Genomic DNA, 26,178 nt, shown 5'->3' with positions numbered 1-26,178 from the left:
CAGAATGTTTTTTTTTGATCGATAAAACCCATTCAGAAGGCTTTTTCATCAAAAAAACCCCTTTCAAAATGTATTTTTGATTGTAAAAAAAAAAACCTCCAGAAGGTATTGCTGGCTGCGCTGGTGACCTTGAAAAATATTGATTTAAACCAAAGATTTTACACTTTAAAATCGTTTGGTTTCATTAAGAGTTATTAATTTTTGTACACTTTTTAGTAACTAGAATGTTAAAGAAAAAACGTCGGAAATATCTCACGTAAAAATTGTGGAAATAGACAGAGCGGCTTTTATGACGCAACTATTACATTAATCGACTTTCTAAGCCCCAAAAATTTCAATTCAAAACTAAAATTAAATTTATAGGTACGCACGTTGCGAAAAATGTAATGAGCCAGTGAACCAAAATGGCCGCTATTTTTGAGGTACTGTAAAATTACTTCGCGCAGGATTCAACATGTCTACCCAAGATATTCTCACATTAGAAGACCTAGAGATCAAGATTCTAAAGAGAAAATCTCTGGACCTAAAAATTTTTACGGGCATACATTGTGGGGCCTGGAATATATTATGTGATGAAGTTAAATTTATGTTAAGTTCACCGATTGTCACGATAGATGGCGGAACAAGCAAACTGAGATCGCGGTTAGTCATGGGATCTCATTAGAGAATGAGAAAATAACACGAAGATTGAAAAAGTTATGAGATTTTTCTCCCGCGACAAATAAAATGGAAAATAACTCAAGGCAGATTCAAGCAAACATTTTTTCAAGAATTCTTCAAAAATTGTCAACTTCGTTTTTTTTTTGATGCTTTGACAACCAGTCAAGCCAAAATTGCAAATGTTCACCACGGGACCGATTTTATTTATTTTCTTTTTTGCAATTTGTGTTATTTATGTTATAAATTACAGTCAACTCTCGATAAATCGAAGTCAAAAGGGACCGCTAAAACCTTCGAGTAAGCGGTAGTTCGAGTAATCGGAATTTCCTTTCCCAGTTTTTACAGAGTATTTTTTTCTTTTCTTTTCCAGGAGTAGTGCCTAATGGATAGACTAGAACACTTTTTGAGTAAAATTAACTATTAGTACTACGTAAAGATATCATCAAAGAGAATAAATTTTAACAAAATATATTGAAAATGGGAGTTGTTTTACTGCTTACATTTTTTATCGCATCTTTAAACGTCATTAAGTTTGTATGACGTAGACAAATTTCCTTTCCCTTGATCACTTTCAGCCGTCTTTCTGTTTTAAAAGCAGATTATTTGAGTCAGACAGAAAATTAAGGCTACCTTTTTCAATGTCTCTCAAAGATTAGCCGACAGCATAATTTTAGGTCACCAGCAACCAGTCACTGCAAAAAGTAGCCCAAGTGGCTAGTTCTAACTCTTGCAACAGTGTGTGTATTGAGGAGAACCCCTATAGTGAATAAATTAATAAATTATTCTTTTCACGCAAGCTGATAAGCAAAAAAACGTGTTAAAGAAGGTAAAAATGCTTTTTTTTTCTTATATTTCTGCATTTTTATGCCTAAAATAGAAACAAAGCTCTCGAAAAAACTTCTATTTTAAGGAATACATTCGAGCTAGACACAACTTTGTATTGAAAACTAAATTATTTTGAGACCAAATGAGATCTTCGAGATAAAGGAATATTCGCATTATAATGCTTCGATTTATCGAGAGTCGACATTTGACTGTATGCATTTTTATTTAAATAATTTATTTTATATATTATTTATACATTTATTATTTTTTATTATTTAAAGATAGGGGAAAGGTTGGCACGTGTGAGTACAGGGCACTAGTGGTATGTAAAGAATAAATACCTTTGTGCTGAAAAATTAAAATGTCAGTAATCCAACGTTATTAAGCACAAAACTTGCAAATGATTGCAGACACGTGTTTCGGTGTTACAAGGAACACCTTTTTCAATGCAAAGAAGTGTGAGCTTTTGGATGAAAAGTCATCCGAGAAAAGCCAAGCTTTTGAGCTTTTCTCGGATGACTTTTCATCCAAAAGCTCACACTTCTTTGCATTGAAAAAGGTGTTCCTTGTAACACCGAAACACGTGTCTGCAATCATTTGCAAGTTTTGTGCTTAATAACGTTGGATTACTGACATTTTAACTAGTGGTATGATTTACTAGGATAACGCCAAGCAAAAGTCTTGAAAAATTCTCAAGTAATGGCAGTACCTATCCTACTTCTTGGACCAAACTTTAAGAGAAAAGAGCCAGTTTATGTTTGTGTGATGGCTTTGTTTTATTAAGTTTTGTATGTAATTTTATCGCTGTCTTCTTTACGTGAAAGCATGTTTTAAACTAATCAATAAGCTAAGCTTAAGAATTGCAAACAATAACCTGAACATTCAAGTAAATTTATGACAATGTTTAAAATTTTAAATTAAATTAAGTAATCCTCTATTTTTGAAAATCAGTTCTAAGGTAGATGACGGTGCACTTGTGAACACAACATCTAGGGGCACATGTGAACAGTTCCCATATCCTTTCCGTAATATAGGGGAGACTGGGGATACTTGATCTCTCATCCGAAAATATACCAAAACCATTAAGTAGAGCTTTGAAACCTGACAACAGTGTTCAAGTTATACTTGTATATAGAAACAGGCAAAGCTTTGTCTGTTTTAGCCATTTTGTTTTAGCTAAAGAAATGATTGAATGTGTCAAGGGAAACTTTTTTTAAGGACATCATTCTGCAGTTTACATTACCTGTTATATATAGCTTGAAGAAAATAGCGAAATGTAATTTTAAAGTATATACAGTCGTATATACTATACTTTACGTCCCCCTTTCCCCTATACATTCTTATGTTGCGTGTTACAAATATTTCCGTTTCCGCAAAACTTAGCTTATAGATTCGGCAAATACCAATTTGCACAAACCACGTATATGCCTAACACATCGTATGGAACCCCATCAATTAAATTCTAATTCGATTTTCATGTAACTGATTGTTTTTGAGAGCCGGTGCCTGATGTGTTAAGCACTATGGCTTTCATATCTCTGTCCCAACGAAAACATGACTGTATGCTATCCTCATACAGTAAAAATTCGATTTAACAATACCCGATTTTACAATTCCTCAATTTAATGAAACATTTCATTGGTCCGGGATTTAACGATATCCTTGATTGAACGATAATTTTTTTCCGGTCCCTTGACAATCGTTAAATAGAAGTTATACTGTATATATAACAGCGAATGATCGAGTAACGTTCCTAACGTCATCAACAATGAAACTCGCTCCACGGCATGATAATTTGATAATATTTTTTGGTAATGTTTAACATACAGGGAAATGCTTTATTTTGACAAGGCTGGACTGGATCCGGTATCTTAACTGTTTTACTGCTAAGAATGTCATTTTAGGAGAAGGAAGAAACGAAAAAGTGGTTAACAATGAACGCTATCTACGGGAGTTGAGGGTTAATCCACTGGAGTTAGGGTTAACATTTCAACTATCAAAAAGTTCAAAAAACAGGCAATTGTTTCGTTTAAATGTAAAAGCAATTTTCACCCGTCATACCTTGATGGGCGATATTCTAGTCACTTATAATAGCCAGGGCAGTCAAAATGTTTGTCATTTTCTTAACCCGACTGAAATGTCCTTTTCATGTCCTCATGAAAGGGACATGAAACGAAAGCTAGGTGGAAATTAATTAAATTGAAAAAAAATTGATCTAGTCATAAAATAATACATATTTTCAGATAAAGAAAAAAAATAGCAACGACAAAATGATACGTGTAACAAATTTAAAACAGTAAAAGTTTACTTACCAAATTATAATTACACTTACAAATTGATTAAAATAAAAAAAATAAGAAAATTAAAAAAAAAAAAAAAAAAAAAAACTTTCCTATGGATATTATTGCTTTAGTGTCTGATAATGAAAGGATATACATGATGTAAAGTATACATGCTAGGGAAAAAGCATAGCATTGTATATTTAAAAAAAAAAACTTTGTTTTATAAACATTGTGTTAAAAGTATGAAAAATGATGGATGTTTATTAATTGTATCTTAAGCTGTAAGCATTCATTAGCGCTGAGCTTATTAAGATTCTAAGGAAGCATCAACCAGAACGAAGATAGTTCAAGAATAATTATCTAATGTTTAATTTATCTCGTGCAACATTCAGGGGCACTTCATGAGGGAGGTCACGGTAGGTCGCTGGGACATCCATTTTTTTTTTATTCGGCAACTTTTGGCTTAAGATTCGGCAAATATGGGAAATAATTGCAATATTGTAATTTTTAAAAACCCGAATGTTCTTTTTCATCAGATGTACTTATGTGTGCATTAGGGTGGTTTAAAAAAACTTTTTTTTTTACCTAGAGTCCAGGACATCCCCTATTTTTTAGACTTACTAATAGTATTATGCTGTAAAAGTTTTAGCTTCTTACTCAAATTTTAAGACGGTGCTCAATGACACCTCAATTTAACATTAGCCGTAGCATTGAAAATGTCAAAAATTTAGAAACATTTAATTTCCCCAGCTGTTTTTTTTGTAAATAATTATTTTATTGCAGTGTATATGCATATAACTCGGGTATATTATAATATGTAGCATTGTTTTTTCAGTTCAATGTATTTTTTAACCCTCCTCCCCATACTGATTACGTTTGGGGGAGGGATTTGAGCACCCTCTTTTAGTTGAAATAGGAAGCTAAAATTCTACCCATATATTACTATCCACAAGTCTAAAAATATTGAGGGGTGCCCCGTTATCTAGGAGAAACTTTTGTTTTACATGTATTTTTGAACCACTCTAGTGAGCATACCCTTATTTTATTGTTCGGCAAAATTTTGAGTTCAATTCGGCAAATTGAAGACATCCACCCTCCCAAAGGTTTAAGTTCACTGCGCCCCTGGCAAAATTATAAAGAGCCTTAAGTTAAAATTATTTATGGCTTATGATATTTACAATAAAATGACATTATGAAAAAAATAGAAAGTCAGTTCTATACAACGTGAGTAGTTTCTATTTAACAAGAATTACGTTCAGGGGTGCCAACGGGGGCGGGGGAATTATGGCGCAATTTGCGCGATCAAAGTTTTTTTTTGGCGGAGGGGGAGATTTTAAAATTGCATAATTTATTTTTTTAAATTAATTTATTTTATTTCATTTTATTTTGTTTTAATTTGTTTTCATTTATTTCTCCAGTTTGTGTATGTGTGTATGTCATCGGCATTGCACAGAACTTTTGTAATGAAAAAAATGAGAATAATAATAATTAAAAATAAATAAATAATAAAAAATATTTTAAAAGATAAATAAAATTAAAAAAAAGAGCTAAAACATAAAAAAAAGATTTTTTTTGGGGGGGGGGATGAGCACCCCTGCTTTCGTTAAACTGACATACTAGTAAAGTTAGCTCTAATAGCTAAATCCTTAAATATTCTGAGAGCATATTTGAAGTTAGTTTTAAAAGATCAAAATTGCATTCACCAGTACCATCTTTGAAAATTTTTAGAGGCGCGTCTCGAAACTGTTCAAGAAATTTCAATCCAATAATTTATATTGGCAAGACTTTTATGCAGAAAATGTATGGGCTTAATCAGCATGTATATGGTATTTTAGAAAGTATTTAAGAAAAAAAAATATATCATAGATCTATTTTATTAATATAAAAAACCGACCGTTTTAACTGAATAATTTAAATTTGAAGCTATTCAAACTTTTTCGCCTATTTACAAAACTTAAAATCTTACAGGCAGGCATGTTGCATAATATTTTAGCTCAATTCCGTAACTAGTATTTTGTTTTCTCTGAATATTCAGGTTTTGTGATTCATAATACAGTTTTGAGATTTTTAAAAAATTTTAAATCGAGTATATCATTTTAAAAACATAGAAACAGCTGTGATGATATTTGAAAAATAAATAATTTTTTTTTCCCAGCATCTCTGCAGAATTTTTTTCTTGCGTTTGAAAGTACATATAAATGAGCTGTTAAATGACTGTCTGGAAGAAAACGAGAAATAGACACAAGAAATAAAACTTTATTCTACAAAAAAACATAGAATTCGTACACATTAATAAATAAGTAGACACTCTAGGCAGAGGGTCATAGTTTCCCGGCGGGTTCTTTGGCAGTCAAAATGAAAACACCTTGTGTGCCTTCCGGCACATCGGCAGCTAAATTGTCCCTCCCGAATTTGGCCCCATTCCTCCATTCACTGGAATTGTCTTCTTTTCTGCAACGAAGAAATTGGTCACATTAAAACTTGAAAGGATATGAAAGACTTGAAGATGGTTAGTCATGGTAATAAAATTAATGACTTATCCAAAATAAAGGGTCGAATAAGACTCTTCTCTCTACTTTTATAGCCTAAGCTCCAACTTAGGTTGATTTACTCTCATTGAGTTTCCTCATAAATTAAATATAAAAATATAGATAAAAATATGACAAACACGGTAGTATACTGCCGTGCTAAGCACAAAAGTGGTATATACACTTTTTGTCAAAATTGAGTTATTGTCACGAGGTGGTTCTGTATAACATGTTTTACCCCTATGCAATGTTTTATTGTCATTTGTGAATTGGAACTATTTTTTTAAAAAATCTAAAAAAGTGAAATATGGATCAAATACATGGAGGCTTAAAACTTTAAATAGCAGTTTTTCGGTTTGACCTCAGCTGCAGATACGACTTTTGCGCTTAGCACGGCAGTATAGGATTGTCTAAGCAAAAGTTGTCAAATCGTAGGATTATTGCGTTTTGAAATTTCAATATTTGAGCAATTAAGTTGATTTTCAGCAGGTATCTTCAAATCTTGCAGTATAATCTGAAAATTTTCTGCATTTTTTCTTTCAATTAAAAGTATATCGCTATTCCCCACAAATGACTCATTCTCGATCAAAACTCGACATTTTTGCAGTAAGAAGATCATGTGATGTTTTTACTAACTTCTTCATATTTTCATGATTCTTTCATATTTTGAAAATATCTGCAAAGTTTGTTTTTAATTGAAAGATACCAGCAGAAAATTGCTGTATTACCTTTTCCCTGTATCCGCCCTGACATTTGTAGCCGAAAAAATAATTTCTGAAACCCCAATTACTTATCATATTTTACATTAATGACGGCTGTTGTTTTTTCATATTAATTTTCCCAAACGAAAATCAGCAGATTTTACTATAAAAAAGTAATTAGTGTCACAAACTGACTTGTACAACTAATATCAGTAATTTAAGCTGCTTAAACAAACACAAAAGCAGAATTATTCGAATCTTTTTTTTCTATCGCTTCTCTTCGTGCTCTTGAAAACAATCACATCGTTCAAATGATCATCTAATATATTATCGAGACCACTAACCATTGGTAACAAATCCGTCATATCATCCATCTAATCCTCAAGACTGCTGCAGAGAAGTATTAAAACAGTTGATAACTTTATAAACCAAGTTTCCGCCTTTTCTTTTGTGTTGTGTTTTTGATGAGATACTTTGACATCTGCTTTCGTTTCTACCGCAATTGTCAAATCCTGAAACATTTTAACTATCCAAGCGTTGGTTGAATTAATGACATATTCTTCTTACTTTAAGGTGTTTTCGCTCTTATACTTAAGATCTATGTACCCACAGTTTTCACCCAAACACTCGCTCCACCAAACAAAGGGCAGTCAAAACAAAACAAGCTTTGTTCTAAAAGACTGACAGTTAACCAAGATTTCATTGTGAATCAGCCACAACAAAAGGTTCCTTTCTTGTCTTCTGTCTAAGAAACGGAAATTTCATGAGGTACACATAGTTCCAGTCTCTCTTATTTCCAGCTTCTCTTTAAGCGTATATACGTTTAAAAAATGTGTATTTTAATCAATAATTCATTTGATTTAATTACTTGAAAGTTTGAAGAAAAGCACACAAATAAAAGACTTGGGATATGTAGTGAAATACCTGTATAACTAGTCATTAACGTCTCAAAAAATACTAGGACACTATCAATACCCCGATCACATTGCATTAACTTTTGCTTTTGCATACTTTGTTAAGTCACATTACGAGGGTGATCACGGGACGCGGGAGCGTCCCGCCCCGCCAAGGAAACCAAACGTCAGCAGCCAACAGAAGCAAATCCACCGCCAAAGACGAAAGAAAATAAAAGCGACCATGAACAAGATTACACGACAAAACAAGTTGGGGTTTTTTGGGTTTTTCACCCCTCTGTAACTCAGCCCCATGAAGACCCCCGGAGTTAATTTTTGGTACACTCAATCTCTAGTGGCCCCTGACGCCGTAAACCAAAATACTATCTCCTGGACCATCAGGGGGAGGAGGTATTAAAGTTATAAAATCGCTGTTCAAAAAAGTTTTCGCTTTCTTTGACAGGGCTACAGCCCAGACGAAAAAAGGAATCAAGCTGAAATTTCGCACACACATTCCTTGTGTCCTACTGATGTGCCTTTTGTGCCATTTGACCCCCCTCCCCTTCCCCCCTTGTTTTTACCCCCCAAATTGTACCTTCCCGGGATTCTATCACAGCCCCCCGGGGGGCTACGGTAATGATTTTTTGTATACATATTCTTGGGGGGGGGGCATTGAGTACATATACAAAAATTCAACCCTCAAGGATATCATGGGCCGGAGTAATTGAAGTTTGAAAATCACTAATTTTCCCTAAATTCTTATGTACTTAGTCTTAGCTCATAGGGTTTGTTTATCTCGGATTGCAATTGCAAGGTTGGAACAGATCTAACAGTTATTCCAAAGTTGTCTTAGGAGATGAAATTCAATCAAGACTAAAACATATCTAACAGTTGCAACTAGACAATAAATCGCGGATATCACAAATTTGCAACAGCGACTGCGCATGCGCGCAAACTTAGCTCATCGAGCTTCTATTTTCAGATTCTATGTTGTTACTTAAGCAGAGAAACAAATTAATGAATGAGATTAGAATGCTGCCCCCCCCCCCCAAAGTTTTGCCGATACGAAATTTCCTTCCCCCTGTTTTTCAGTTTTGATATATTTATGGAGGGAAGAAATTTTAAATGTCGGCGCGAAACTGGGGTTAAACCATTACAATATTTTACGTGACACATTATATGAAACTGTACGCATATGAATACGGCACATATAACTTTTTAATTGAAAGCGAAAAATAGCACTTTTTTATTGGTTTGCTTATTTTCTAAATTAATGGATTTTCCACAAACAACACATAATGAATTGAAAATATATGAAATACGTGTGTGGATATCCGTGCTTTGCAGTAATTTGTTAGCTGAAAAAATTTTTGCAATTAATTTAAGCAAGACTTTTAATGAGCTTAGTTTGAGCGCAACATGCGCATTCGCTATGGCAAATTTGGGATATCCGCGATTTGATATCGAGTAAAGTTGTATGGATCTTCTGACACATTCAAATTAAAAATATTTAATGGCTTAGTTTTTTTTTTTGCTTGGTGATAACATGCGTTATTTCGTTTTTTAAATGAACTTTTAAACAAAACTAGGTATTAAACAAGACAAAGATTTCTATCAAGAAAAAGATAAATCACCAAACAATTAAAATTATCCCATAAAACGTAAAATAATCCACGATTTAAGAAAAAATGTAATTAAACAAAAAGTGAAAAGCTAGATTAAAATAGCCCTCAAGCTGTAAAACATTTAAAGAAACCTTCATGAAAATGTTGAATAATCTGTCAAATAAAGAAACTGTAATAGAATTTATTGCGAAGTTGTAAAATACTCGAAAACAATATAATTTAAAATATAGTATTTTATTATCCAAAAAGTTTTCTTTGCAACAGAGAGGATACAAGAATTGCAATAAAATTTAAACCGCCCAATTCTCGCAAAATGAACATAGAATCTTAATAGTCAGAAAATAACTTGACGTAAAATTAGGCTAGCCATTATTGTTCCTTAAAAACACAAAACAGCGTTGTTTCAATTGAAAATTTTCTGACTTGAAGTTCTCAATTCTAAAAATACAGACAAAGTAATAATATCAATGCAAAAAGATGTGATATCTCATCAAAAACAACCCTGTTGTAAAAAATTCTCCGCCAAGAAAACCTTCAACTTTTCCGCAAAAAAAGAAAACCTGCATCCTAAACCCAAAAACCCTCAGCCATGAAAAGTTATGATATCTAGTTTGCCCGCCAAGTATCTGCCAAACTATCATCCTCCCTCTACTCCTTTTTCAACACAGCTACTTCCATTAGAACCTCCTCCCACCTTCAACTCCTCAGAAATATGGATAGATCTTTTAAATTGTTTATCTTGTTTGGCGGGAAGCTTTTCAAAGTGAAGTGGTTTCTTGGTGAGCAAAAAGCTTCCTGCCAAACAAGATAAACAATTTAAAAGATCTATCCATATTTCTGAGGAGTTGAAGGTGGGAGGAGGCTCTAATGGAAGTAGCTGTGATGAAAAAGGAGAAGAGGGAGGATGATAGTTTGGCAGATACTTGGCGGGCAAACTAGATATCATATCTTTTCATGGCTGAGGGTTTTTGGGTTTAGGATGCAGATTTTCTTTTTTGTGCGGAAAAGTTAAAGGTTTTCTTGGCGGGGAAATTTTTACAACAGGGTTGTTTTTGATGAGATAAATAACACAGGCCTACATTTTTTTCTTTATGAAAAAGTGTTTTAAGTTTAATAGGTGCCCGATAGTAAATGGGGTGCACTGATAACGAATCTGAGCTGAGTTTTTTTCCAGCACGTCAAGTTTTCAAGAAAAGTGTGTTTGAAATTTTACATAGAAACTGCCAAAAATACTGAGAGAATATTTATTGAAACTATATTTAATAGAAAATTCCTACAAAATTGAGTTGTTCATAAAAAAAAACAAAACAATGCAGTTTCATCTACATTAGAAAATCGTTGGGTTTTTTGAATAAAACCTTTTTCTTCGCTTTTCCTTCATCGATTCTGTAGTTTAAACTTTCATCTGATTGTTGATGGATGGTTGGAAAAGGTGGCGGAATGGGAATTCCTGGTCCATGAAAGGTACGGGTCGTGAAGCAGACGGTAAATCAGTATACTGAATTGTATGTTTATTTTTCGAATTGAAGCCCTGGACATCGCAGAAGCAAAAACAACAGTCGTCTCCATGGCTTTTTGGTTCCCTATATACCATAGAAATGTCAAAGGGTAAAGATCTTTGTATATGTTATGCAAATTTTTTTAGTAGCAAAGCACATTTTGTGCGGAGCTCGACGTTTGTCCTGATCACCAAGTTTTACACTGAAGTAAGCGTGATATGCTTTCTTGATAAATACTGTTATGTTTCGTTGATGCTTGATTATCGTTAAATCCTCACTCACGCAACAAAATGTATTAGAACTTTTTTCACTTTCTTGATATTATAATGCACTAAAAGCTCAGAAAACAACTCGATGCTACAAACAAATGACAGCAACTATTTCGTAAACAACTGCCGATGCCGTCAAGTTGACTTTGACAGATGGGAAAATGAAAAAGGGTTGCCACTGAAATAAAATAAGCATAACATTATGATAAAATATTTTTAATCGATGCATCAAGACTTTGTCAATGGCCACTAGAGATTGAGTATACCAAAAATCAACTCCGTGGGTCTTCATAAGGCTGAGATACAGAGGGGTGAAAAATCGAACTTGTTCTGTCATGTAAGCTGTCCTTATTAGCGTGTTTATTTTCTCTCGTCTTTCTTGGCGGTGGATATTAGGTTTTGTTGGTGGCCGACATTTGGTTTTCTTGGCGGTAGGACATTTTAAAGAAATAATTTCAATGCAGTTTAGGAAACATCAATAAGGTACTTTTTTGCTTTGGTACAAAATATATCATAAGGTTTTTTTTTTTTTAATTTTGTGAAAAATCTTGACGTGATGAGCTCAAACCAAGTTCATATTCGGAATCAGCGTACTCGTATTAGCTAAGGACACTTATCAAATTCAAAACGCCAAAAAAACATGTAGGCCTGTGTAATTGCTTTGGAAACAGAAACCACTTATACACTTACAAATATAATTTTTAAAACCAAATTGTAATTACCTTTAATTTTTGTTGTTTAAAACGCTCATAACCCTTTTAATACTGCAATTACTGTATTAATACCCAAATCGAAAAAGAAAAAAAAAGAGCCATTAAGAAAACCTTAGCGTAGAAGAGAACTATAATAAACATATCGTCACCTCAGAGCAACAGTAAGATATCTAATCGCAGAAATAACACTAAGATATCTTACTGTTGCTCTGAGGCGACGATATTGACAATGAACACTGATCATAATAATCAAGTATCAGTACGAAAAATAAAAATGAAAGCAATTTACTTAAATGAAGCTATTGCGGCGAAATTCTTTTAGTCGGGATTAGTATCCATAAAATATGAACTTCAAACTTTTATTATTAACACGACACTCGAAATCAAACCAACGAGCTGCTTAATTCAAACAATCGAACAAAATAGTAAAACCCGTATATATCTAAAATGACGAATTATTGGTTAATGTACTTCATTTGATTTATTTTCATTAATAAAATGTAACTTGGGTTACTAGAAAGATAGCGATGCATTTACTTGACACCGTTTCTGCTGTGCTTTCTTTAGAATTTTTTCTTAGCGTTTTGGCGAACTAATTGCCAAAACCATGTGACGGGCAGTATAAAGAAAATTGAATAAGGTGTTTAATAGCTGAATAAATCAAAAAGTAATGAGTCTCCTCCGTAACTGAAACCTGCGTGATGAAGTACTTTTAGATAATACAGCCCATACTTGGGACAGTTTTGAACTTATACTTTTAATAATTTGAAGTATTCTATTTTAAGGAAGAGCCTCAGTATTTTATTTCAGGACAAAGCTTAGATGTGTAAATATGTCCTTTAAAAACTATAACAACAAGATATTCCCAAGATAGATTCAGATCCTCCTCCGTAACTGAAACCTGCGTGATGAAGTACTTTTAGATAATACAGCCCATACTTGGGACAGTTTTGAACTTATACTTTTAATAATTTGAAGTATTCTATTTTAAGGAAGAGCCTCAGTATTTTATTTCAGGACAAAGCTTAGATGTGTAAATATGTCCTTTAAAAACTATAACAACAAGATATTCCCAAGATAGATTCAGATCCTCCTCCGTAACTGAAACCTGCGTGATGAAGTACTTTTAGATAATACAGCCCATACTTGGGACAGTTTTGAACTTATACTTTTAATAATTTGAAGTATTCTATTTTAAGGAAGAGCCTCAGTATTTTATTTCAGGACAAAGCTTAGATGTGTAAATATGTCCTTTAAAAACTATAACAACAAGATATTCCCAAATTGGGAAATATCCTCCCTGATTTGGAACGTTTAACATTTTGATTAGTATTTTGTGTATGTAGCAATGTATGAGAACTTCGGACATCTATTATCATTTTAAACTAGTTTATTTTACAACTTAATACATAAAAAATAACATTAGATAAAAATAATACAGTCTTGTATAATTCTCAGATTTCAGAATGTTTGCTTGCCCCTGAGAATATTGATTGTCTCTCCAATCTTCTTTAATCCTTTGAATATACTGTTTCCCCTTTCCTCTCTTTATTTTGAAACCTAAAAGTATTTAGAGGCCCAAATATTTCTTCAAGAAAGTAATTCTTAGCTCTCTATGTTCCTCACTTCCCATCTTTCCACATTCATTATTATTCCTTCATTATACGTGAAATTTACTTCAAATAAATTAGTCTTATCTATTTTAAAAACACTTCTGTTCATCGACATTTCCGATTTTTTCCCGCGACAAATTTTCTGCTTTAACGGTATGGTGCATTTATTTTCATCAGACTGGTCATCATTTTTCAACCATATTAAGGTACAGTACAATTAATTCTAATAACATTATACAAATTATTTATTCATTATTCCTCGTAGATAATTTTTCCGCCTTTGTACCCAAACTTGTAATAGTATCCCAAGTTTGGGCTATTTCTCATATTTATGAGTAGATGAAATAGACTGAATTAAGCAAATGGAAATGAATGTGCCCGTATAAAGCAAAAGTGCGTACCCGAGAAAAAGTATAACTAAAATTCAAACTAATGCCACTCAGCTAACGTAGTTAACCAAAATTATGTCCATGCTTAAAAATCTCATATTTTTCTGAAATTTTCTTAAGAATCAACTTTGCCCGTAAAGTTGGAGTATTAAAATTTAACTCACATATAACCTCAAAAGATAAACGGTGTTAAAAGAAAAATGAATCGTATTTTTTTTACTGGGAGAAAACTGACAGGTGTCTAAACAATCAAAACAAAATTTGTCAGCGTGTCCTAAGTTAGGGTATTGTCCCAAGTATTGATACTTGATTGTATGCCTTAATTGCGTCATTGCCAATATTATGCAAACTGCTGAAAACGCTATTTCATTGCATTGCGTGTATGGGATAAGTTTTCTTATGTGTCATTTTCAAACACATGTGCTAAAAATGCTACTTCATTATATTGCTTGTAAGGGGTACGCCTTACAATGACTCATTTCCAATCACATGCATACTGCTGCAAAAACTAATTCATTAAATTGTGTGTATAAGATACGCCTTCCACTAAAATGCGTGTAAGGAATATATCAGTAGTATACTCATAACTCTCAATTTAAGAAAAAAAAGCTAAGAGACTTACCTTACTTTTACTTTTGGTGAGAAAATCGAGCAGATGTGTTCATGAGCTCCAAATTTTTCGCCTTCTTCTAGTGTATGAGGTAGCTGATGTCCAGTTGTTTCTGGGAGGATAACAATCAGGGATCCAGCAACCAGCGACAAACTGCCCAACACTAGCATCGGAAGAAGTCGATCGATTTCCGCCTGTAAATATCCTAGTATTAATAACATTTTCAACATAGAAATTTATTGACCTTGAAAAAGCAATAAAATTACTGGGTACAGCCAGCTGGTGTCAAATTAAATCGGTGACTACAAGCGTATAACAGAGATGCTGAGGTAATAATCAAGAAAACTTGGCTGAAAGCTACGATATTTTCAAAGATGTCACATAGACGAATTAAATTTACATTTTGAGTTAAGTCTCGAATTTTCAGCCTTTATGAAACTCTTAAATATGCTTCTCGCGCTCTAGAGCAGGGTTGCCAGACGTCCCGGATTTCAAGGGACAGTCCCGTATTTTGAAAAATTGTCCCGCGTCCCGGGGAACTTCCATACGGGACGGCTAAAGTCCCGTATTCTGGCTAATAACAATATTTTACGAAATGAGACATTATTTTAAGGGAAAAAAATAAAGTAAAACAAAACATGTGAAATAAAGAGCAATAAGAAAATCTTGTGGCAGCAAACGCAAAAATTATTTTCGTTTTTATTTGGTTTTTGTTTTGGCGGCAGACCATGAGGAGCCGAATGATTGCTTCCTCTTTGCTCATTGACCAATGTTGGAAATATATCAATGCGCATGCGTCGTCAATCACAATTAAAACGAATTTTATACTCTGATCGACAATTTGTAAGGTTTAATGCTCTGTTAAGATTGAATTTTATAGATTCATCATGAAGAGACATTCTACGTCGGAAATCACCCCTTAAAAATACCCAGTTTTTGCCTGCAACCTCAAAAATCCCGCCCCCCTCCCTTCGCTTCCAGAAGCCTGTCCCGTATTTCCTGTTCTTAAATCTGGCAACCCTGCTCTAGAGTGTCAAAAATCTTCGCAGTCTGAGATCAGAAATTTGCGAATTTTATAATTTTGCAAATTTCATATACATAATTTATTGCATCGAGTAATTACATAATAGTAAATGTGTTAAATATGAAGAGAAAACATTTATATTTGCTTAAAATTACTTTTAAAACTGCAATCATATTTTAAATTATTGAAATAATTCAGTATTAGTGCTTTGAACTATTCGTAATCAGTGCATCCACAGTTTTCTGTTTCATTCTTATATTATCCTCAGTAGCTAACAATATGTTCTTTACTTTAGTTATGACATTAAAAATAATAATGTTTTAAGATAGTGAAATGCATTATAAGACATACAGGGCGTGTGAAAAGTCCTAGTACAATTTAAAAATTCATAGAAAAGCACAAAATTGTCGTATGAATCTGTGGTTTACACCATAATACTTTACAGGTTCAAAAATTTGTTATGACATCGTAGAAAAGAAACGAGCAGATGTGTGATTCACGTGACTTCCTATTACTCCAAGTTAATGTCATCTTCCCATTATTAGCAATTTTAATGTGATTCAATATTTTACTCTCTAAATATAACCAACAGTGGCCAAATTAAATCCAGGAAAAAAAAGCCAAATTTGTCGCCAAGTTGTTGACAAAACTTGGCGTAAAAAAAACACGCGATAAATCGTCAAGGGTCCGCCAAATTGTAACACCACTTGAGTTTACATCGAAATTAACAATGATTCCCCCCCCCCCCCCAAAGGGCAAAAGACCCCCTTAGAAACACCCAAATGTAACCCAAAAAGAAGGTGTACAACTAGATCCCACTAGGAGTCTACGTACCAAATTTCAACTTTCTAGGACATATCGTTCTTGAGTAATGCGACATACATCCGCACATCTGCACATCCACACATACGCCATGCATACGTATATACAGACGTCAGGAGAAAACTCGTTGTAATTAACTCGGGAATCTTCAAAATGGATATTCTGCGTGTCTATACGTTCTTAGGCACTTATCCACGTGAGGTCGAGTCGAAAAAAAAAAAAAAAAACTTAACATTCGTTCGGGGATGAGCAAAATGGAAATTAAGGTCGATTTTTGAGTGAAAATGTTTTCGCGAATACAATACTTATTTTTTTGTAAAAGGAAGTAAAACGAGCTGATGTGTGCATCGCATGACTTCCTTTTACTCCAATTTAATGTCATTTCTCCATTATTGGCAATTTTAATGTGATTCAATAGTTTACTCACTAAATATCACCAACAGTGACCAAATTGAAACCAGATTTAAAAAAAAAAAATCGCCAAATTTGTCGCCAAGTTGGCGACAAAACTTGGTGACCAAAAGACTGGCGATATATCGCCAAGTGTCCGCCAAATTATTACACCACTTAAGTTTAAATCGAAATAAACAATGATTTCGCCCCAAAAAGGGGCAAAAGACCCCTTTAGAAACACCCGAATGCAACCAAAAGTGGAGGTGCACAACTAGACCCCCCTAGGAGTCTACGTACCAAATTTCAACTTTCTAGGACATACCGTTCTTGAGTTAGGCGACATACAGACTTCACGAGAAAACTCGTTTTAATTAACTTGGGAATCGTCAAAATGGATATTTCGCGTGTCTATACGCTCTTAGGCACTTATCCACGTGTGGTCGAGTCGAAAAAAAAAACTCAACATTCATTCGAGGATGAGCAAAATGGAAATTAAGACTGATTTTTGGGTGAAAATTTTTTCGCCCTACAGGTGCACAACTAGACCCCACTAAGAGTCTAAGTACCAAATTTGAACTTTCTAGGACATTCCGTTCTTGAGTTATGCGACATACATACACACATACATACGTATATACAGACGTCACGAGAAAACTAGTTGCAATTAACTTGGGGATCGTCAAAATGGATATTTCGGGTGTCTGAATGTTCCTAAGCATATATCCACGTGTGGTCGGGTTGAGAAATAAACTCAACATTCATTCGGGGGTGAGAAAAATGGAAATTAAGGCTGATTTTTCAGTGAACATTTTTTCGCGAATACAATACTTCCTTTTTTGTAAAAGGAAGTAAAAAAAGGGGGGGGGGAGGAATCCATCTTCGCTTGGGGCTCAGTCAATTGGTGTTCTCTAGCTTTGGATACCACAAAATTTGACTCCTATCGGATGGTGTCGTAAAGAAAATCCTGTTAACAGTCATTCACTTGAAGTAGATTTTCAAAAACTAAAGATCTAATGGACTTTAACTGCACTCGTGCTTATATTTGCAGATGTTTCTTGTCGTAGGGACACATTTTGAAAAAAATGTTTAACAAACAGTTTACAGTTTTGAAATTTTTTGCATTGATTCACCATCTATTTAATTAGCAAAATCCTAACATAAAAAAAAGTTCTTTTTTTAGTGAAGTATTTATATTGCTAAAACTCAAAATATTCTTGGTCAATTTTCAATTTATTTTCACTAAATTATGCACAAATATCAAAGCTTTAATTTTTATTCGGTGATTGAAAAATATTAATTCAATAAAAAACTGAAAATATTTGATCAAAAATTTCGAAAAATTCGACGATGCTTTTTTTTTTAAATCATATTTTTTTAAGTAAACATTTTTTTTTTCAAATATGCCGAATAAAAATTAAAGTAAACTGTTTGAAAAAGATATGCTCCAAATTTCATTACTTTATCTTTATCAGGTTTTGACTTATAAGAGTTTAAATGCAAAAAATCAGAAAAATTACATCATGAACAAAAACGCGTTTAAAGTTAAGTATAATATTAGTTAAATGCATGCAACAAAAAGAATTATGTTTTTCTTTCTAATTAAGATAGAAACAAGATTCAAACGTCCTTACAAGCAGAAAAAACGGAGCATTTTTTATATGATAAAAAAAATTGCAAAGTTTGACGATTTTTGTGTCCCGAACCCCCTAAATTAATCAAGTCATACGATAGTGAAAGAATGAAAAAAATTACATCTTGCAATCGAACGACAATAGTAAAACATGTTTTTAGGCGAATAAAATATTTGCCCTCGTGTCACCGTTATAAAAGTATGAGGTTTTGAATTTGCCGAAAGTTTAAGAAAAGTTGCTAAATTTAGCGAGTTTCGGTGAGAAATGGAAGACATCTTTCACACGTTTTACACATTTGATGTGTCCTGCCATTTGAAGACGGTGAAATTGCGTTTTCATTTCAATTTCTCACCAAGTTTTTAGACGCTTTTTTCAAAATTTCGACAGATTTTAGGACTTTCTATCTTGACAACGGAGGCACGAGGGCAAATAATGTTTATGTCAAAAAATTTTCAATATGCTCTTTAGGTTGCTACCTATTGTATTTATTACAATATTTGTGTGGCTCCTGCTGATAATAAATACCTTTTGGGATCTTTGAAAAATTACTTAAAGCTACAAATTCCTATCAGTGTACTATTTAGGAAAATAATAGTAGTTCGTAAATTTTTCACATTTCAAACAGCAAATGTTGAGAACGTATAAGTTGTCAACTTTCAATCAAAATTTAACGAACAACCTCGATTTTTTTTATTGTTCACGTGGTAGGTTTAAAAAGAAGCATTCTCTCTTCCCCTCTCCTCCCTACATTGATTCTGTACAGCTGAATGATGATTCCTCCGACCAGCAATATAACTCATTGGAATGACTAATGAAATTTTTCAAAAACTGCTTGAGATCGGGTGATAGAAGTTGAAAAGAAAAATGCCATAAAGGAAAACAAGAAAAATTCTGGGCGACAGGTGCGTTTGACAATGGTGTTGGCAAGGTTGCAGTGATAAGACTTGCGAGACTGAGTCTGCATTCTTAAAACGCGCTTACAAAAAAAAAAAAAAAAGAAAGAAAGAAAGAAAAAAGAAAAATCTAGCCTTCCACTGACTTATGATAGTTTCAATTTTGTTTTGTTTAAATATTTTCTGTTTGCAATAGAAGCCGATATTTTTAGCGTATCTACAAGCGCAGTTCACACTTTGAAAAGAATAAGTATGCGTCAAATATCGAGACAAGCGTATTTCTAAATAAACAATTAGCATCATGAAAAAATGAAAAAAAAAAAAAGCTATAGATTTTCTTTAAATATTTCATTTGAATTTTTTTTTTCAAAAAGAGTCAAGAATTTTTAATATTAAAAATATACACACCTCTTCTTTCCTTAGCATCTTCCGTTTCATCCTTACACCCCCCCCCCCCATTTAGTAACTATAAGACTTGATCTCTATTTGTGTCTACACTTTTTCGTAAATTTCACTAATTCAAAATATTTTTTACTCCTTTAAAATATATTAAGGAGGATTTTTGAGCTCTAAAATGAAGCTCAAGCTATATCTCTGGCTGCTATATACTGACAGCCCAGTCATGTCATCTAGAGGCTAGGCTGTAGTTTCGTCCTATGTTATGAACTAATCAATCTTGGAAGGAGTAGTCAACAACGAAGCTGGAGGCATATGATGCAGTGAGAAGCAAAGGGATGTAAATGACAAAATTAAAAAATTTGGAGATAAGCACAAATGGTACAGTAGAGCCTGCCATTGAGCTGTAACACTAAGAGGAGAGCGAACTAATCGGTCCGTTTTTTGCCCAAGCGAGTATGGCAAAAGAATCGCACTTTTAACATTTAAACTCAAGTTTTATCATGTAAAGCCGTTTGCCATGCAATTTTCAAATCCTTAATGTGTTCAAATCGTTGTGGCAAAAGAACCGGTCTTTTGCCATTAAACAAGATGTTTTATAATGCAATTGATTTTGCCAAACTCGCTCGAAATTCAGACCGTGATCCTCAGTGTAGAAGGAGAAGTTCTCTCTCCTCTTAGTGTTATAGCTCAATGGAGCCTGCTTAGTGGAATAGGCAATTTGCCAGGAAAAATTATTCTAATAAGCGGAATATTCCATTATCCGGGACAAAGATAACACACATCTACGATGTGTACATTGGAATTTTATTACATTAAGCGGGATATTCTATCATCCGATATTCCAATAAGCGGGCTCGACTGTAATTGAATATCTTGTTTGTCTTGAGGTAAGAAATAGTACTAGTAGCCCTGGTAGGTGCTGTTATACAGTATGATTTAGAAAAACTTTTAATGAAAGCCTACCTATAGGGCCGACACTTTAAACGCGTTTTACTCAAAACTTGAAAATGTTCACTTACAGCCCTTTACTTCTCACTGCCTCAGAAGTTCTCTCAACTGAAGCTGAGATTGCCAACAAACTGGTAGCTAAAACTAACTTAGGTCACCAGCGGGATTTGGCAGCTAAAATTAATTATTAAGCACACCAGCGAGATTAGATAGCTAAAATTAATGTACATGATTTAATTTGAGCAACCAGTTTGATAGTAATCTTAGCTTTAATGGGGGAACATCTGTCTCCAGCTTCGTTATTGACTACTCCTTTCAGACTAATGAGCCCGTAATAAGGACGAAACTACTCTATCTGGATGTCATAACCGGGCTATCAGTATATTGCATGTTAAAATGATTTTATTGCCACATGCTAACTGCCCCAGTTTTTCACAATATTATGAATTTCAAAAATAGAAATGGCACTATTGTGTTCATTGAGTGACGGTTAACCCTATGTCCTGTAAATCGATAAAACATTGTAGATCACTGAACATCTTAAAAATTCGAAAAAATAAAGAAGCTATGTTTCAAAAATTACATCAATGATGAACCGACTCAACAACTCCACTCGTGATACGTGAGCATCAATTATCCTCAGTATTTTAAAAAGCGCATTGATAAATCGCGGTGCAGCTAGACAATTTGACATTGCAGCAGCTATATAAGAAGCCTTTCAATCATGCATACATAATTTTCTATATAAGAATGTAATATATCCTGTTTGAAATCAAGAAAATATTCTTAAGGCACTACGCTACTCAAAAACTGTCGAAAATATTTTTCAAACCTATTTTTCATAAATTACATTTATGATAAACCGACTCAACAACTCCACTCATGATGCGCGACCATCAATTATCCCCGGTATTTTAAAAAGGGGATTGATGAATCGCGGTGTAGCAAGACACCTCGACATAGCAGTAGTTATATAAGAAGCCTTTTAAGAGGCAGAGCATCGATCATACTTACCAAAAAGACGACGGTAGGGGCGAGACAACTGCCGACGGCCCCGAACATTCTCTGAAGGGAGAGACCTCTGCCACGTACCTCTGTGGGGAAGAGTTCGGCAGTGTACTGAAACGTGATGTTGGTCCCGGCCGCGAACGTGATGCGCACCAACATGGCCATCGCAAATACTTCGTGGACTGCGTCTGAGGAAGAGAACAAAAGAGCCGGTTTAGTTATGCTAAACGGTTTATCTGTAACACTGTGAATTCAGTTTTGACTCTAATGGAGTCATGATTTCTTTCATGAATTTCATGCGTGGGCCGTTAAGGAATAATCTTTGAAACATTACCCACTCTAAATTGATATTTAACTAAAAAAAATCAGCAATTGCAATTATATATATATATATATATATATATATATATATATATATATATATATATATATATATATATATATATATATATATATATATATATATATATATATATATATAGTCAGTGGCGTCACTACGGGGGCGATCCGCCCATGCTGTCACCCATCCTGTATCCCTGTGGGTTACACCCACAGCGGAATTGAAAGTTTTTGAAAAATAAGAATCTAAAATACATTTTTAAGACTACAAATTTGAAATTTTTCCGGGGGACAACCCCCGGACTCCCATTCTTAATAAATTGTTTTTTTACATTAGCAGACTTAAAAATTTGTTCTAACACAAATGTGGTTGTTTCCTAAAAATTGTACGACTTTCTTGTTTTTAATAAAAAATTTAATTAATGTTCTTTTGCGTTTGTAGGGGGGAGGCACCAAAAATTACAGCCCCGGGTGTCACCCTTGCAAAGTACGCCACTGTGTGTATGTATATATATATATATATATATATATATACAGGGTGTCTCAGTAAAAAGTTTCAAAACTCCTAAGAAGAGTAGACTGCATCCTGACGACTTGAAATCATATAGCAATGCGAGATTGCGAGGTAGGAAAAGCTTTCCTGAAGCTGTGAAATACACAGAAGAGCCATAAAAAAAAGAGACCGTAAGTGAAATACCTTTTTATTAACACATGTAAAAAAGTAAAAGGTAGATAAGTCTAAATAAGTGTTCGAAGTTTTTTGCACTGGCTACGATGCACACCTCACATCTTTAGTATATGGAACTCCAGAGAGATTGGAATACTCCCGGCATATCTCGAGTTTCTCGAGTTGGAAAAGCATTTCTCATCCCGCATTGCAGTATGATTTCGAGTCATCAGGATGCATCCTACCTCTCTTAGGAGTTCTAAAACATTTGACTAAGATACCCTTTATGTATACTACCACCCGCGTTAATTGCAAATGCGGACATAGCTTATTTATGGCTATAACGTTATAGTTTCTGTTCCTCTTAAGACTAACTGTGTATCATTTAAATTTTTATAACGAAATTAACGCTGTGATGAAATTTTATTTGGTCCCTTCTACTTCACTATAACTTCGTAGCGGCTGCTGATACATTCATAAAAGTAGTATCTCGGTAGAGTAAATTAGGTACTAAATAAATCCACTTACGCCGCCACCTGGTAGAAAACTGCAAAGATCGCATTCCAACCTCGAGAACAGAACGAGATAAGTAGAAAAAGTGATTTACAAACTTGCGGAATATCACCGAGTTTGTGCAAAAAAAACCTTGAGGTCATTAATGCAAGGAATAGAGCGGTTAAAAAGCGCACTAGTTTTTTTTTAACGATTATCTACATGCGACGGGAGAAAACAATCTGAGTGAGAAAAAACAACAAGGTGTCGTGTTTGGATTGAAAAATAATCGTTTCTCCTTGCGTTCAAGTTTCGTGATGTTTCACGAAAGTGAATTGGAGACTTTCCTGAAATCCCGAAAAAAACGAATGCGCGTTTTAACCGTTCTATTCCTTGTATTAATACCCAGAAAGTTATCGTTTTGTGAAAAACCAGTGATGCTCTACAAATTTGTAACTCACATTTCCCCTTATATCGTACCGCTTTCCAGATTGATTTCTAACTCCCTAGTTTCCACGAAGAGGCACCTTAAGTGGTTTTGTTCAGTAGCGCATGGTTGCTGTACTGTACCTGGACACCGCTTCTATGATTATTGAAGCAGTCGTTCCGAAGTTAAGAGTGTGGCAGGGGACTCTTTAGTGGGCACATTGTATATCTGTGTTTGTGTGTGGGTGCGTTGAATACACTGCTCGAAATTGAAAATACAACACCAAGAAGAAGTGTTAAAAAATTTATGCGAATTTTAGAGTAGACGTACATTACTGAGTTATGTAAATGATGTGAAATGCGCAGCTCTCCGACGCACGTAAAGTAAGATATAAGGGAAGGAATTTGCAGAATGGGCAATATTCGTGTCGTTATTTCTGAGTGGAGAATTATCGAAGAAATTTTGTTTTTGTCTTGGAGGATACGTGTAACACGAGAAAATGCGAGGCCGCCGTCAACGAAGGCACCTCCAGCAGATAGAAGATTTGCGAGGGGTATGGTGATCGGATTGAGAAGGGGAGGTTGGTCCGTACGTCAAATCGTACCTGATACCCACATGGATGCGACCACGGTGCATCGGCAGTGCCGAAGCTGGTTGGAACAACGAAATGTGGCAAGATTGAGGGGTGCAGGGGCCGCCAGAATTACGTCAGAACGCGTGGATCGACGCATCCACCGACAAGCTGTATCAGACACACAAGCCACTTGTTCCTCGATTCTGCAGCAGGTGCAAGATACCCTGAATGTTCCCGTGTCAACCAGAACCATTTCCCGTCGTTTGGTCGTCCGTGGTCTGCAATCACGGCGTCCGCTAAGAAGACTGCCATTGACCCCACAACATAGACAGCAACGTTTAGTATGGTGCCGGATTAGAGCGACGTGGATGACAGAATGGCGAAACGTCGTGTTCTCTGATGAATCCCGCTTCTGTTTATCCAGTGATAGTCGCCGCATACGTGTGTGGCATCGACGTGGAGACAGATCTAATCCGGCAGTAACTGTGGAACGTCCCACCGCACGACAACGTAGCATAATGGTTTGGGGCGCAATTGCGTACAATTCCATATCACCTCTAGTTCGTATTCAGGGCACTATGACGGCCCAATGATACTTGGATAATGTGCTGCGGCCGGTGGCAATCCCTTATCTTCAAGGGCTACCTAATGCAATTTTTCAGCAGGATAACGCCCGACCACATAGTGCTCGTATCTGCCAACATGCTCTCCAAGGCACACAGATGCTTCCCTGGCCACCATACTCTCCTGACCTGTCACCAATCGAGCATGTGTGGGAAGTGATTGGACGTCGTTTACAGACTCTGTCCCTGCCTCGCTCAGAAGACGAAGTGTGGCAAATGGTTGAAAGGGAATGGAGAGCCATCCCTCTGGATACCATCCGCATCCTTATCGACTATTCCTAGATGTGTTTCTTCGTGTATCGTCGTCCGCGGTGGTCCTACATCCTACTGAGCCGACGCCGTTCTCGCTCTGTATTCTGCCTATCATTTTGAAATTAAGATCATTTATTATTCCTTGCTGTCTGTCTTTTTTCCAAATTTCATCACTTTCTGACCACTCCTTCTTGGTGTTGCATTTTCAATGTCGAGCAGTGTATTTTAGCTTTAAAAACATTCTAAAATGTGGGAATGCAAAGAGCTTAATATATAAAATATAATATTATTACAACTCCTTGCAGTTCTTAGGAGTAGGACGATAAGCGACAGATCAGTTGATTGTTTTTCTGAATAGTCTTCTCCTTTTGATGCTACAATAATGAATATACATGTATTCGCATTAATACCATATTTTTTTCGTTCTCCATTTTTCTTGATTTCAAAGTTGATTATCCGAGACAAAAAAATACATAATGCTGTTTTCTCCTAATAGTAATCAATAGACAAGCTTATAAAGCTCGAAAATAGGCTCCTTGATCGTCAACGGGCAAAAACCATTAAATAAAGAATCGAAATTAGATTCTAAAGCAGCCGATTCATTGTATATTTTATCTGAGACGATTGCCTGAAGCGGGCCATTTGAAATCATTAAGTCACGCCTTGTTTCTATTACAAATACGTTTTGTTTCATTTTTTCTTGCTAGAAAATCATTCCGGCGATTTCATTGATATTTTATGATCAGGAAAATCTCCCCGATCTATTTTCATTTTTTAAAGAAAAGCTTCAACAATTGTTGCATGAAAAATCTATTCTAGTCATTCAATTACATCTATGTGTACCAAGGAGACTTTAAATAAACCGAAGTCATGAAGCAAAATGAAACGAAAGGTGCTAAGCAAACTGAAAACCTACTAAAATTGGGAGTACAATTTATGGTTCAATTAGTAGTAATAAACCAGTCATTCAGTTCTATCATTAGGTTTGTTCCTAACTTTATGGCTGCATATATGACAGTGTACACTGTTAAAAAAAAGTATTCAAAAATGAAACTCTGAATGTATTCTTTTTTTTTTGA

General features: G+C 34.6%; 1 protein-coding gene across 1 annotated transcript in view; it reads right to left on the bottom strand.

Moving 5' to 3' along the window:
• Positions 1-6,011: 6,011 nt before the first annotated feature.
• Positions 6,012-26,178, bottom strand: part of LOC129231556 (solute carrier family 22 member 13-like) — a 123,293-nt gene continuing 103,126 nt past the window's right edge. The window contains exons 7-9 of the mRNA XM_054865909.1: positions 21,732-21,913; positions 14,620-14,801; positions 6,012-6,218 (exon numbers count right to left, since the gene is read on the bottom strand). Coding sequence (XP_054721884.1) covers positions 6,089-6,218; positions 14,620-14,801; positions 21,732-21,913 — 494 coding nt within the window. The 3' untranslated portion in view covers positions 6,012-6,088. The remainder of the gene's footprint in view (positions 6,219-14,619; positions 14,802-21,731; positions 21,914-26,178) is intronic.

The sequence above is a fragment of the Uloborus diversus genome, chromosome 10 (assembly GCF_026930045.1).
Source record: "Uloborus diversus isolate 005 chromosome 10, Udiv.v.3.1, whole genome shotgun sequence".
Lineage (NCBI taxonomy): Eukaryota > Metazoa > Arthropoda > Arachnida > Araneae > Uloboridae > Uloborus > Uloborus diversus.
The sequence above is the reverse complement of the archived record's forward strand: the minus strand, read 5'-3'. Positions and strand labels throughout refer to the sequence as shown.